Source organism: Phacochoerus africanus, chromosome 12, assembly GCF_016906955.1.
Source record: "Phacochoerus africanus isolate WHEZ1 chromosome 12, ROS_Pafr_v1, whole genome shotgun sequence".
NCBI lineage: Eukaryota > Metazoa > Chordata > Mammalia > Artiodactyla > Suidae > Phacochoerus > Phacochoerus africanus.
In genome coordinates, this window is record NC_062555.1 from 44,236,906 (window position 1) to 44,251,522 (window position 14,617).

Sequence of the window (14,617 nt, forward strand, 5' to 3'; positions counted from 1 at the left end):
CTTTAAAAAAGCTTAATCAGATTACTTTACTTATATTAAAATGGGATCAGGCCCTCTAAGAGGATGCACATTCTGATGAGGGAGTAGAATATCAGGCAGGGATATAAGACGAGAGAGGTCATTTTTATATATGAACTACTACCAAAAGGTTAAGATCACCATGTGAGGCCAACTTTGCAGTTGTGCTTCAGTGTATTAGAGGTAGAGACCCTTCTGATGGTGCTTAACTAACAAGCTAGAGTTGTAATCTAGGACATGGCCACATGAGACAGGCAACAAATCTCACAGAGAAAATGACTAAGAAGTAAATTGCTCTATATTACTTCAAACAGAGCATCCTAATTATCGCTAGGACACAGAGATAGACTGGATAAAATATGAAGATGTATATACTGTTCAATATCTCTAAATCCTTATCTCAAGACTATTTTTCCTGCCTTCATGGAAATGGGATAGAGCGCTGTCCACTAGCGACAGCAAGAGTGGGTTAAAAAAAAAAAAAAAGAGAGAGAGAGAATGCACACGAACTATCATCCTTATAGTTACATCAAGGTGGTAAGAGAATCACGATTCTAAGAACTAGATAACCCCAGCATAAAGAAAATAACAAACTCCAACTGTAATAAAACAAGCCCTATTTTTGTCCCTTCCTTATCTAACAATATTATCATTTCTCTGTCCAACCAGAAAAGGCAGAGAGGGTATATGCTAGAGAAAAATCTTTCTTTTCAAAAGGAGTGAATCAGTCTCCCCCACATCAAAAAGAAACAGCAAACTGTGGGGTAAAGTTTGGGAGAGATGGGAAAGTAAAGGGCATATAGCTTAATTTAGCAACACCAAGAGCTTAGAAAAAGGGAATGAGCACATCTACTAAGAAACACTTCTTCTATGACACTCTAGACTAATGCTAACAACCCTGTACTGCTCACGTAAACATTCATTTTAACCAAATCTTTACAAGTGGCAAAACTTCTCAGAAACTGCAAAGAGACAGAAGAGCAGCATTTTACCTAGCTTCTAAGACTACATTCCAGGATCTAAGAAGAACACAGAAACCCTAGAAAAATTAACTACTTTGGGCAGTAAGAAGGAAGAAGGTGCACTGGTCCCTGGGACATATTAAATTAACCAATTAAAAATTTTAAAAAGTGTACAGCAAAATCATATGTAAGGCTAAGAGCCACCCTCTAAAATTCTCTATTTTCTAAACCTAATTTGGGAACAAAGTTCATCTGTATCCAAAGGGACTCTCTGGTAAGGGAAAGAGTTAACAACAATGATTTTTAAAGAACAATTTAAGACAACTAAAATGTAAGGCCAATTTAAAAAAAACTTTATTAAAACTAAGTGTTGGAGTTCCCGTCATGGCTCAGCAGTAACAAACCCAACTAGCATCCATGAGGATGCTGGTCTGGTCCCTGGCCTCGCTCAGTGGGTTAAGGATCTGATGTTGCTGTGAGCTGTAGGGTAGGTAGCAGACACAGCTTGGGTCTGGCGTTGCTGTGGCTGTGGCACAGGCCAGTGGCTACAGCTCCAATTCAACCCGTAGTCTGAGAAACTCCATATGCCATGAAGACAAAAAAAAAAAAAAAAACTGTTAAGTAGTTGCTAAGCACCTAAAATATGCACCCCAATCTTTCCTTCAACATTGCCCTTCCCTCTAACCATACATCAAACATCCAGTTCTTGCTAAGAAATTCAACATTCCTCTGTGAAGAAATGGCTGTAGATCGGCTACCAAAAAAGGAAACTGGGACACTCTTACAGTCATCATAGTCACTGCAACAAGGAACTTAGCAATCTCCTATTACAATGTTCTTAAGTCAAAGGCCAGTAAACCCACACAAAGCAAGCTACAAACTTCAACAAAGCTTTGTGATAATTTCCCTTAGGGCATCTTAATGATTTTCTTTCTTTTTTCTTTTTTAGCCACCCCATGGCATTTAGAATTACTGGGCCATGGATCAGATCCGAGCTCCAATTTCAACCTATGCTGCAGCTACGGCAACGCTGGATCCTTAACCCACCGTACCAGGCCGGGGATCGAACCTGCATCCCAGCACTCCCAAGACACTGCCAATCCCACTTTGCCACAGAAGGAACTCCACAATTTTCCTAAGCATAGAGATCACAGTTTTCCACAGCACTCCCAAGATTTGGTTCAATGGGAGTGGTCCTGCTACCCAGGAATATTTAATAAGCAGCCCAGATTTTTGTTGCAGGTGGTTCACAGTCTACACAGTGGAAACAACCCAGTGGTATACAGTCTTAAATCAATGTCAAGACTTAATACACACCTAGACATATAGCCCTGGAGACATATGCTTAAGACTGTCTCTGCTCTCATAAACTAGGACCTAATTCAGCAATACTTACAGTTAATGTTGGAGTTGTCAATAAGCCCCATGCAAAGAATTCAAGGAAGATGACAATAGCAGCATGGTATACACTTGGTCGGCCGAAGCCTTGCAGCTAAAAAAGGAAGAAAGTTATTATGAAAAATAGCTATGAGAAACCCATTATCCTAAAATGGTATCTAACACACACACACACACACACACACACACACACACACACACACACAACTATAAAATCAACCTAGGGGAGTTCCCGTCATGGCGCAGTGTTAACGAATCCGACTAGGAACCATGAGGTTGCGGATTCGATCCCTGGCCTTGCTCAGTGTGTTAAGGATCCAGTGTTGCCGTGAGCTGTGGTGTAGGTTGCAGACTCGGCTCGGATCCTGTGCTGCTGTGGCTCTAGCGCAGGCCAGTAGCTACAGCTCCAATTCGACCCCTAGCCTGGGAATCTCCATATGCCGCAGGAACGGCCGTACAAAAGACAAAAAAAAGACAATAAATAAATAAATAAAATAAAATCAACCTAGGACCACTTATACTATTGAAGAAAAAACTTCATTCTGTGGTATCCCTGATCTCTTCATCTTCTCTCACCACAGAAGGTGCCAAGATTCTATACTTTCTACTTGTCCCATCAATGCAAATCACTGGAACTTTGGTAGAAAATCAACTGGGTCTTTAAGAGAACAGGGTTCCAGAACATGAATATTCTGTCTGAACGTGCTAATTATGTGCTCCCTAGCAGGCTGGCCTCTCTAAGCCTGCAGTTTCCCTAGCTACATGAGAGTAGGCATGAGATCATATGCTCAAAAGTTTCAGCGATAGCATATGATTTAAAATGAGAAGGGGGTGAGGGAAGAACAATAAGGACTCAGTCAAATCTGAAAACTCATCCCACAGGAGTCAAAATTCAGCTTTCTGTTACTGTTCTAAGACTGTGCCTATTCCGCTAGTTTTCTGCAGTTTGTGACTTCTGGAGATAAAACCTCAAAGTTTGTTTAGTTGACTCTGTGACAATAGTTATTACAAGATCGAGTACTTTACTAGCATTTTGTAATAAATGGAAGGGATATTTATAAGAGACTGTGAAATCCCCATTGCTCCTATGCTTATATTTTGAATTCTTCACAAGGCAAAAACACATCCCTACGGTTTAATCAGAATCTAATCAGGAAATTATGAGGCAAATTCAGATTATGGGACATTCTACAAGACAAATAACCTGGTCTCCTTAAAAACATCAATGTCATAAAAGACAAAAGGTAGGAGACCCGTACAGATTAAAGGAGACAAGAGTTATGACAACCAAATAGAAGATCTGGACTGGACCCCGGATAAAAAGGGGACAAGGGGAAAAATAACTGCAGTATGTACTATATATTAGATAATAATATGGCATTCATGTCATTGCAACTTACTGTCAAATGATTTGAGGAAAAAATGGTAGCTATATATTTTCTAAAGCAAATGTCACAAAATTAAATTTTGTTAATTGCTGAATTTAGATGAAAGGAATGACTTCATTTTACTAGTCTTTTAATTTTTTGTAGTTTCAAATTTTTTCAGAAAAGGCAAAGAACAAATTCCCATTAAAAACCCAGAAAGAGGAGTTCCTGTCGTGGCCCAGGGGTTAACGAATCCGACTAGGAACCATGAGGTTGTGGGTTCGATCCCTGCCCTTGCTCAGTGGGTTAACGATCCAGAGTTGCCGTGAGCTGTGGTGTAGGTCAGGGACGCAGCTTGGATCCCAAATTGCTGTGGCTGTGGTGTAGGCCGGCAGCTACAGCTCCGATTGGACCCCTAGCCTGGGAACCTCCATATGCCATGAGAGCGGCCCAAGAAATGGCAAAAAGACCAAAAAAAAGACCAGAAAGAGGAGTTCCCATTGTGATTCAGCAGAAATGAACCCAACCAGAATCCATGAAGATGCAGGTTTGATCCCTGACCCCACTCAGTGGGTTGGGGATCTGGCACTGCCACAAGCTGTGGTGTAGGTCTTAGACATAACTCAGATCCAGCATTGCTGTGGCTGTGGTGCAGGCCAACAGCTGTAGCTCTGATTCGACCCCTAGCCTAGGAATCGCCATATGCCACAGGTGTGGCCCTAAAAAAAAAAAAAAAAAAAGAGTGCTTTAAGTGGTGTTATTTGTTATCACATCATGCAGCAAATAATCTTTGACTCTTTAGTGATGCTATGAATGATCAGGTTTCAGGTGTTAGTCTGACTATTCCCTCATGAAGTACCTCATTAGCTTTTACCCAAAGGCCTTAATGGTCATTAACGGTTATTGCCCAGATTTACTATTACAGTGAGGTTACAAAGTGTGAGGATTATAAGTTATTCATTCCCTCATTCGTTAAATTTTTTCTTTTTTTTTCTTTTTTTTTTTTTTTAGGGCCGCAGATGCAGCATATGGAGGGTCCTAGGCTTAGGGATCAAACTGGAGCTGCAGCTGTTGGCCTATACCACAGCTGCAGCAATGCTGGATCCTTAACCCACTGAGTGGGGCCAGGGATTGAATCCGCATCCTCATGGATACTAATTGGGTTCATTTTCTGCTGAACTCCCCTATAAAGTTCTCTCGCCAAAATAAAACATAACAAGCAAAAGCTAAGATTCAATTCAGTTGATAATACTTAATGAAGTTTACTCTGAAAAAAGAACAGAATGAATTTCTTTGCAGAACAGATACTGACTCTCAGACTTTGAAAAACTTAAGGTTCCCAAAGGAGAGAGTTCGCGGGGGTGGGGGATGCACTGGGGTTATGGGATGGAAATCCTATAAAATTGGATTGTGATGATCATTGTACAACTATAAATGTAATAAATTCACTGAGTAATAAAAAAAAAAATACTTAATGAGGTTTACAGAAGATGCAGGTGAGAAAAGACTGTTTCAACAGTTGAAGTAGGGTGATGAATACCTTATTTCATTTTGTTTTCCATCTCCCTAATTATTAGAGAAGCTGAGCTTCTTCAACTCTAATATTCCTCAATATTAGACATTTATATTTCTTTTTCTATGAATTGTTTGTTCATCTTTTGCATATTTTCATTGAAGAGTATAATCTTTCATATTTATAAGACCTCTGTACAATCAATACCAAAGATATTTATGTTAAGCAATATTAAATCATTTTCCCTCTCCCACTGGCACCCATAGCCCTTTAAAAATAAAAGGCACAAATAGACAATTCAACAATAATAGTTGGAGACTTCAATACCCACTTCCAATAACAGAACAATTAACAAAAGATCAACAAGGAAACACGCAAGATTTCAATTAACACTACACTAACTACGTTCAAACAGATATTTATTGAGCACTCCACCCAACTACAGCAAAGACACATTCTTCTCATGTGTATATGGAAAGACCATAATACAAGTCTAGGAGTTCCCGTCATGGGACAGCAGAAACAAATCAGACTAGGAACCATGAGGTTGCAGGTCTGATCCCTGGCCTTGCTCAGTTGAGGATCTGGCGCTGCTAAGAGCTGTGGTGTAGGTCACAGACATGGCTCGGATCTGGCATTGCTATGCCTCTGGTATAGGCCAAGAGCAGTAGCTCCGATCAGACCCCTAGCCTGGAAACCTCCATAAGCTGAGGGTGCAGCTCTAAAAAGACAAAAGACCAAAAAAAAAAAAAAAAAAGCCTAACTAATAATAAAATCATAAATTTTTTTTTTTTGTCATTTTAGCTACACACTCATGGCATATGGAAGTTCCCAGGCTAGGGGTTGAATAGTAGGCTAAAAAGCTTTTCCCCTAAGATCAGGAAGAAGAAAAGGATGCTTACTTTCAGTTTTCTATTCCAGGACAATAGTGGAAGTTCTACCCAGAGTAATCAGGGAAGAAAAATAAATAAAAGGCATCCAAACTGGAAAGGCAGGAGTAAAATTATTTTTTTGAGGATGCTGTGATCATATAGATCTCAGTGAACCATGAATAGCCAAAACAATCTTGAAAAAGAACAAAACTACAGTTCTCACACTTCCTGATTTCAAAACATATTACAAAGCTAATCAAAACAGTGTGGCATGGGCATAAAGACAGACATGCAGAGTACCATGTAATCCAGAAATAAACAGTTACATAATGGTCAAAGGTTTGCAATGAGGGTGCTAAGACCATTCAATAAAGAAAGGAAAGTCTCTTAAACAAATGGTGTTGGGAAAGTTGAATATTCACATGCAAAAGAATGAAGTAGACCTTTTTACCTTACATCGTGTGCAAAAATTAACTCAAAATGGATGAAAGCCCTGTATATGAGCTACAACTATAAAACTCTTAGAAGATAATACAAGAGGAAAGCTTCAAGACACTGGACTTGAAAATGATTTCTTGGATATTAACACCAAAAGAAAAAGTAACAAAAGAAAACAATAGATGAATTGGACTTGATCAAAATGAAAAACTTTGGTGCATCAAAAAACATTATCAATAAAGTAAAAATGCAACTGACAGGAGAAAACATTTTCAAGCCACATATCTAGTAAGAGATAATATCCAAAATATATTTTAGAAGTCCTACAACTCAAGGACAAAAAAAAAATTTTTTTAATGGGCAGCAGTAATGTGGCTCAGCAGTAATGAACCCAATTAGTATTTATGAGGACCCAAGTTCGATTCCTAGCCTCATTCAGTGGGTTAAGGATCCTGTGTTGCCATGAGCTGTGGCGTAGGTTGCACATGCGGCGCAGATCCTGAGTTGCTGTGGCGTAGGCCGGCAGGTGCAGTCCCATTCGACCCCTAGCCTGTGAACTTCCACATGCTGCAGCTGCAGCCCTAAAAAGCAAAAAAAGAAAAAGAGTGGGAAAGGATGCTCAGATATCCTAACATGCAAGATCTACAAAATCCTGCCTATACTAGGCCTAAGAACAACACAACAGCAGCAACAACAAATCTGAGCGTTGGGATAAAGGCTAAGTTTAATGATAGAAAGTTGACTAGAGATCTGCATAATGCTAAATATGAAATATAAAGTTTCTGCTATGAAAGTATGATGCATTCACTTTTATAAACTGCAACAGATCAGATGCTTACAAATGTTTATTTTTCCTGTTCTCCAGCTATAATTTAACAGTTTGCCTTTGTCAGTGTCCCAGTATTACTGAAATGATCATACTAATTCCTAACAGAATTGAATGCTAATAAAAAAAATTTTCCCTAAAATGTTCCTAGGTCCTCTTTCGCTTTTTTTACAAACAAAACATACCTAGTCATTTTAGATTTTTTTTTTTTTTAGCAACAGAAGCTGTTCTTCAGTATTATTTCCATTTTGCCTGTATGTTACATTTATTTATATCAAAATTAGCCTTTACAGGGGCCCCTCCTGAAACAGTCTGAGACATCAAATGTTGCCAGAATGGCATAGATCCTAAGAGGCCATACATCAGGAATCTTAACTGGTATCTAAGTACTGGACTTTTGGAGTCCCTGAACATTCTGAAATACATAGTATGCTAAAATAAACTTAGTTGTGTTTTCTTTGCAGAAAAGCCTTAATTCTTGTCAGATTCTTAAAAGTAAATGACTCCAAAATGACTTTACCTGGTTATGGGAAATACACATTCAACGATAACGCAAATAACTGTGACACAACATTTCAAGGTGTATGTACACACACAAGGAGAGACAATGGAAAGAGAAGACCATAACATAACTTATTTCCTACACATATCTTCCTTTTCTAGAACACAATGACCTCTTCAAATAAATACTTGATTCCCTTTTACTATGGAGGTCAATACATCTCTTCACCAAACAAGGCAGAAAAATGTTCTCAGCTGATTCCCTGTACGTAGGCAGTCTTTCCCGTGATTATTAGTAGCATCTAAGAACTGAAACCATGAAAAACTAGAATCAAGCTATAAGGAAACTCCTACACCTTAAAATAAAGTCAAGTCATGGGAGCCAGAAAACTGTAGCACCTGGAAGCAATGGTAGAAAGAAACTGCAAACAGGAAAGTGGCATCATTTGGGCATATTTGGCATATGACATGAACATACATGATAGAAGCCATTCACTGATTTCCCATTTCAAAAAGCACCAGCAGCTGAAATCTGTCCGCGCTCTCATTAAGTAAACTCATTGTCATTTTATAAACACATAAATATAAGGAAACAGATAGAAAGAGAGCCTCAAAGAAAAATTTGTTTTAAAAATGCCCAGAACAGTATCTGCGGGTAGATGCTTTTTCAAACCATGTGGTTCTAGTGAGTGTTTCCAACATGTGCCAAGAGGAGGGCACTTGATCCAAGATGGGCGAATCAGAGAGTCTCAGTCCAGTTATTGGGATTGGTCCAGGAGTAGACACATGATCCAAGTCAAGCCAATCAGAATTCTATGCTGGGTTTTTCTTTTTTCAAATGAGCTGAGGAAAGAGACTTTCCTCAGGGGTTTTGGAATTATAAACATGCAGATCAGGTGCCCTCCTCTTGGAAGCCAGGATGTGGAGAGATCGGAACTCTTCTGCACTATTGGTAGGAATGTAAAATGGAATAGCATCTATGGAAAACAGTATGGCAGTTCCTCAATAAATTAAAAATAGAAGGAGTTCCCATCTTGGCGCAGCGGAAACAAATCCGACTAGGAACCATGAGGTTGTAGGTTCGATCCCTGGCCTTGCTCAGTGGGTTAAGGATCCAGCATTGCCATGAGCTGTAGTGCAGGTTGCACATGCAGCTCGGATCTGGCATTACTATGGCTGTGGTGTAGGCCAGCAGCTGCAGCTCTGATTCAGTCCCTAGCCTGGGAACCTCCATAAGCTGTGGATGCAATCCTTAAAAAAAAGAAAAAAAAAGAAGAAAACTCATTGTGAGTATTCATTGCAATTTATCACTACTGACTAGATAGCAGAGATCACCTTCACAGACGGAAAAATTGGATAAACATCTACCTGTGCCCAAATTAGGATCTGGAAAGGAATCAGGGAATAAACTGTCTCAGGTTGAGTAAACATCCATCAAAAATTTCTCCTCTATGTACATAAAATTGGCAACTTTAATTTTTAGATTGGGGTCCAATTCCTGTATAGATTAGTAACTGCATGCTTTCATCAGACAGGGATCACCTATACATTCTGACCAATCATTCATGCCAAAAATATTGAGAAATAATAACAGCTAATATATTGAGGACTTACTAGGTGCCAGGTTGTAGTTACCTTCAAAAAATCCTGAGGTAAACGCTCTTACTAATTTGGAGAGATTATGTAACTTGCCCAAAGTTATGTAGGTAATAAAAGGTGGGAAGTGAGATTCCAATCATGCTCACCTAATTATTATGCTATAATGCTTCACCCTGCCAGGTTTCCTTTTTATACTATAAGTCAAGGAGAACCAATGAAAATATTTAAGGACAGTAGAAATGATCATATTTACATGTTAGATCACACTAATCAACACTGTGGAGAGGAGGATCTGGCAGTTTGGTTTTGTTTAGGGAGCAAGATGATGACAAATCTACTTTTTATATAATCAAAATGAGGAATTTCTGCTGTGGCACAGTGGGTTAAGAATCCCACTGCAGAGGCTTGGGTACCTGCGGAGGCAAGGGTTCTGATCCCCAGTCTGCACAGTGGGTTAACAATCAGCATTGCTGTAGCTGTGGCATAGGTGGCAGCTGCAGCTGGAATCCAATCCCTAGCCCAGGAACTTCATGTGCCCCTGGTGTGACCATTAAAAAACAACAATAACAAAAAACCGAGAAAAACCAGTTCTATAGAATTTCCCTCCACGTACCAAAAAAAAAACCTCCCCACTTTCCAGAAGTCGTATCTTTGAAATAAGGAACCCCTAATGTTTTTTTGTTCCCCCAAAAATATGAAGTCACTTGGGAGTTCCCTGCTGGCCCAGGGTTAAGCATCTAGCATTGTCACTGCTGTGGATTCAATTTCTGGCCTGGAAACTTCGACAGGCCACTGGCAAAGCCGGAAAAAAAAGAAAAAAAGAAGTCACTTGGGCAGGAAGGGGTCTTTAACATCATTTAGCATTTTTAAAAGCAAATTAAAATACATAAGCTAAACAATACATAAAATCTGAAGCCGATTGCACATAATTTTCCTAAAATTTCTATTTTTCCATAAAAAAGTCTCCCTGACATTAGTTTCTATTCACTGTAACGTTTTTATATTTCCTGTCCTTACCAGGCCAAAAAAAAAAAAAAAATCTTTAAGAAACGACAGACTTATGCATATGCATACACCAAAGCGCCACTGACAAAGCCTGTTACGCTGAATCCAGGCCAATTAAACCAGTGCTTCGGAAGCATCCTGAATCTCACGTGAAACTAGAAAAAAAAGAGATTGGCCTCCCTCAACACGCTCCTCAGCCGAGCCCTGGGATCCTCAGCTTTCCTCTGAAATCCTGCTCACCAACCGCTTCTGCGACCTCCTAGGGAACCATGAAGGAACAGGAAGGCGCTGCCCAACTTCCCCGTCCAGGGCCCAAGGACGGTTCTAAAGGCTCTCTACCTATCTTCTAGGTAGGCTCAAGCCAGAAGTGCACCATGAAAATACTATCTACTGTCACACCTAGAGAGGATTCTAAAAGAATCAGATTACTTATATTCACGATCCCACGTCGTGTGTCTTTTGAAACAATAACTAAGTCGCCTAAATTTCTGTCTAACGATGAGCAGCGCTAAGAAAGCCTAGTAGTGATGAAATCGGCTACCTGACTCGGGAAAAGGACAGGCTTTCCAAGAACCAGAGCTCCTGCCCAGAGCCGAGACAGGTCAGCGTCTCCTCACCTCCAGGGTACCCAGGCCCCCGCCCCGCCCCGCCCGAGGCGTCCCAGGACTCCGGCCGCCACCCCGCCCCACCTCCCCTGACTCTGGGCTTCGGGCTAAGCAATGCGGTGCGACTCCGTGCCCGCGCTCACCGTGCTGCCGCCAGGGGACCGCGCGCCCGCGCGCTTCTCCGGCATGGCTCCCACCTCGGGCTCCGACGCCGCGGTCTTCTGTGGCTCGGGTGGCGGCTCCGCGTTCATGCCGCGTCCATGCCCCCGCCGGCTCGGGGCGCTCCGGGACTACGGAGACGCCGCAAAGGCGGCGGCGGGGCCCGCGTTCTCATGGGCACCGCGGCCCGCGGGCCTGACGGTGGCGCCAGTGGAGACGCCAAGAGCCGTAAGGGCTGCCGAGGTCGGAGCCTCAGAGGAGGAGAGGCGAGGAGGGCAGCTGCAGGGACCAGTCGCCACAGCTCCCGCACCGAAGGCGATTCAGGGAGCTGCCAGGCGCGTCAGCGACCGCCCTGGGGAAGTCAGGAGGCCCCGCGGCGGCCGGGCCCCGCCCCCGCTTCCCTACTGGCTCGCTCCGGGGGAAGCGGCCCCGCCCGAGATCTCTGCTCCCGCCACAAGCTCAGAGCCAGCGCCCAAAACCTCCAGGAGCCCCCCTCCCACTTCAGGGCCCGCCTCCAGGTCTCCCGGGCCGCCTAGGCCTCGGGACTCCGCAGCGCGCCGGAAGTGCGTCACTGCCCAGGGCCCGCAATTGTATTTTCTTTTCGCTGGTACGGTACCGGGGCTGGGGAATTGGGAGTTTTGAAGGCAGGGGTTTCTTCTTGTAGGGATTGCATTTCTGATCTTGGTTTGGCCTAGAGATGGCACGTTCTGACAGAAAACAGAGCCCTCAGGGCTGGAATCCGGAATTAGGGAAGCGTCATACGCGCTGTATCTGACACTTTTTTTTGGAATATTCTGTTCCTCTTCCAAATCTAAACAGAAGCCGATGGAGAGCTTCACCTGGACTGTGGGATTCATGGGACGGACAGTCTTAGGAAACACAGAGATCCCTGTTCCACTCCAGAGCTACTTGATGGTACGAACGCGGTGAATATGAACAAAAGTGTCAGATCTTGTTTGGCTAAAGTGCTGATGTACTCGAAATCAACTAACACTAATCATGGCTCCATAAAAAAAAGTCCGAAAAGGACTTTGTGGATACCGCAACCTATTCTGCAAATACTTCAAAAGTAAAGCAGCTTGGCTAAAGAGCTAATGTAACAGATACGACCTGCTCCGCAAATGTGGGGTACAAAAATGGTCAGAATGTTTTTTCCTATTAGGTGTTTAAGCATTCAGTGCCTCCTTGAAAGAAGTAAAATACTTTGAAATTCTTAAGAACTTATGTCTTCCTCTTTTTTTTTTTTTTTTTTTTGTCTTTTTGCCATTTCTAGGGCCACTTCTGCAGCTTATGGAGGTTCCCAGCTAGGGGTCTAATCGGAGCTGTGGCCGCCGGACTACACCAGAGCCACAGCAACGGGGGATCCGAGCCATGTCTGTGACCTACACCACAGCTCACGGCAGCGCCGGATCCTTAACCCAGGGATCGAACCTGAAACCTCATGGTTCCTAGTCGGATTCATTAACCACTGAGATGTCTTCCTCTTTCTTAAAGAGACCCAAGTGGACTTAATTGGAGAAGGGAATGAGTCCAGTCATTTCACTATTGACTTGCATCTTATACTGTTATTGTTGCAAACAGGTCTTTACAAGCCTAAGGATTTATTTGCTTTCCTATAGTGTATCTATTGGCTTAGGTCCCTTCCATGCCTTGGGCTGGTATCAGGTAGCTCGGGGTGCAATAATGAAATAACATCAACTGGATGGCTTAAACAACAGAAATTTCTTACAGTTCTGGAGACTGGCAGTCTGAGCTCAGCATCAGCAGGTCAGATTCTGATGAGATCTTTCTTCCTGGCTTGCAGATGGCTGCCTCACTGTGTCCTCACATGAGCAAAAGAGCAAACTCTCCTGACCTCATCCAAGCCTATTTACCTCCCAAAGGTCCCAGCTCCAAATTCCATTACATTGAGGGTTAGGGCTTCAACATACAGATTTTGGGAAGACAGTTAAGTCCACAGTTCTTGGTGTACTAAGTCACAGATTCGTTGATGCTCGCTGATTACACACTGCTTCCCAAAGCATACTGATGTATAAAAGCAACTTTTCCTGAAAACACAGACGTTCTTTTCTTGAGCTCAGGTAATCTACCTAGACTGCCCCTTCTATTAGGGACTTTACTGCTAGTTGTTCTTGACTGAAGACTTTTTAGTTGGCACTAAGAACCGATGGGATTTTAGAAGTCACCAGCCTTGAATTGACAGTGGGAAATTCCCCCAATAATACCTCAGGCCAGTTGTTCCCTACCCTTGTTCTTAAATATAGACAGAGAAGAGGATATGTTAAATTGAACCAATCTATTTATGGATAGCTGTCATATCTTGGAATTACGTCCTTTTATTTATTTATTTACTTATTTTGCTTTTTGGGCCACACCTGAAGCACATGGAAGTTCTCAGGCTAGGCATCAAATCCAAGCTACAGCTTCTGGCTTATACCACAGCCACAGCAACACAGGATCCAAGACACCTCTGCAACCTACAACAGCTCAGCAATGCCAGATCTTTAACCCACTAAGTGAGGCAGGGATCAAACCTGAATCCTTATGGATACTAGTCAGATTCATAAACCACTGAACCACAGGGAGAACTCTGGAATTATATTCTTTTATTAAGCCAAAAACCGCCTATTCCAGCCATGCTTTGATTCTGCCTTCTATATCTATATAAAAATGTCTTAATTCTGCTTTTTGAAATGCCAAGATGAACCTGTCCTCTTTCTTGATTACCCTCCAAATACATACCAATTTATGAAAATCCCAATTAAAATGCATTGCCAAAAATATAACACTGTAAGTAGTATTTGATGATGGCACTGTGAGGCCTGGTTGCTTGATTTACAGAGTCATAAAAATAATTTTTAGAAGATGAATTGTCTGTTGCATATGTTGACAGTTATACCATAGGAACTAAATAGACCCTTATTACCTTCTGCACTAATCAAGGTCAAAGACCTGGGATTCCACGTAATTTCATTCAACATCCTAGGCTCTAAAAATAATGGCTGAAAGATATATGTGTTATGGTATTTGGAAAACTGGATATCAATATGCAAACCATGAAATTGGACCCTTGTCTTACTCAATACATAAAAATTAATGCAAAGTGGATGAACATCTCAAACATAAGAGCTGCAACTGGGAGTTTCATTGTGGCACAGCGTAAACAAACCCAAATAGTACCCATGAGGTTTCAGGTTCAATCCCTGGCTGTGCTGAGTGGGTTAAGGATCAGGCATTGCCGTGGGCTGAGGTATAGGTCTCAGATGCGACTTGCATCTGGCATTGCTGTGGCTGTGGACAGCAGCTGCAGTTTCAATTGGACCACTAGCCTGGGAACTTCCATATGCCACGGCC

At 42.0% G+C, this 14,617-nt stretch overlaps 1 protein-coding gene across 1 annotated transcript in view; it reads right to left on the reverse strand.

Annotated features, from left to right (window-relative positions):
• Positions 1 to 11,660, reverse strand: part of MFSD14B (major facilitator superfamily domain containing 14B) — a 55,084-nt gene extending 43,424 nt beyond the window's left edge. Inside the window, exons 1-2 of the mRNA XM_047754943.1 lie at positions 11,248 to 11,660; positions 2,377 to 2,472 (exon numbers count right to left, since the gene is read on the reverse strand). Of these exons, the coding sequence (XP_047610899.1) occupies positions 2,377 to 2,472; positions 11,248 to 11,355 (204 nt within the window). The 5' untranslated portion in view covers positions 11,356 to 11,660. The remainder of the gene's footprint in view (positions 1 to 2,376; positions 2,473 to 11,247) is intronic.
• Positions 11,661 to 14,617: the final 2,957 nt, after the last annotated feature.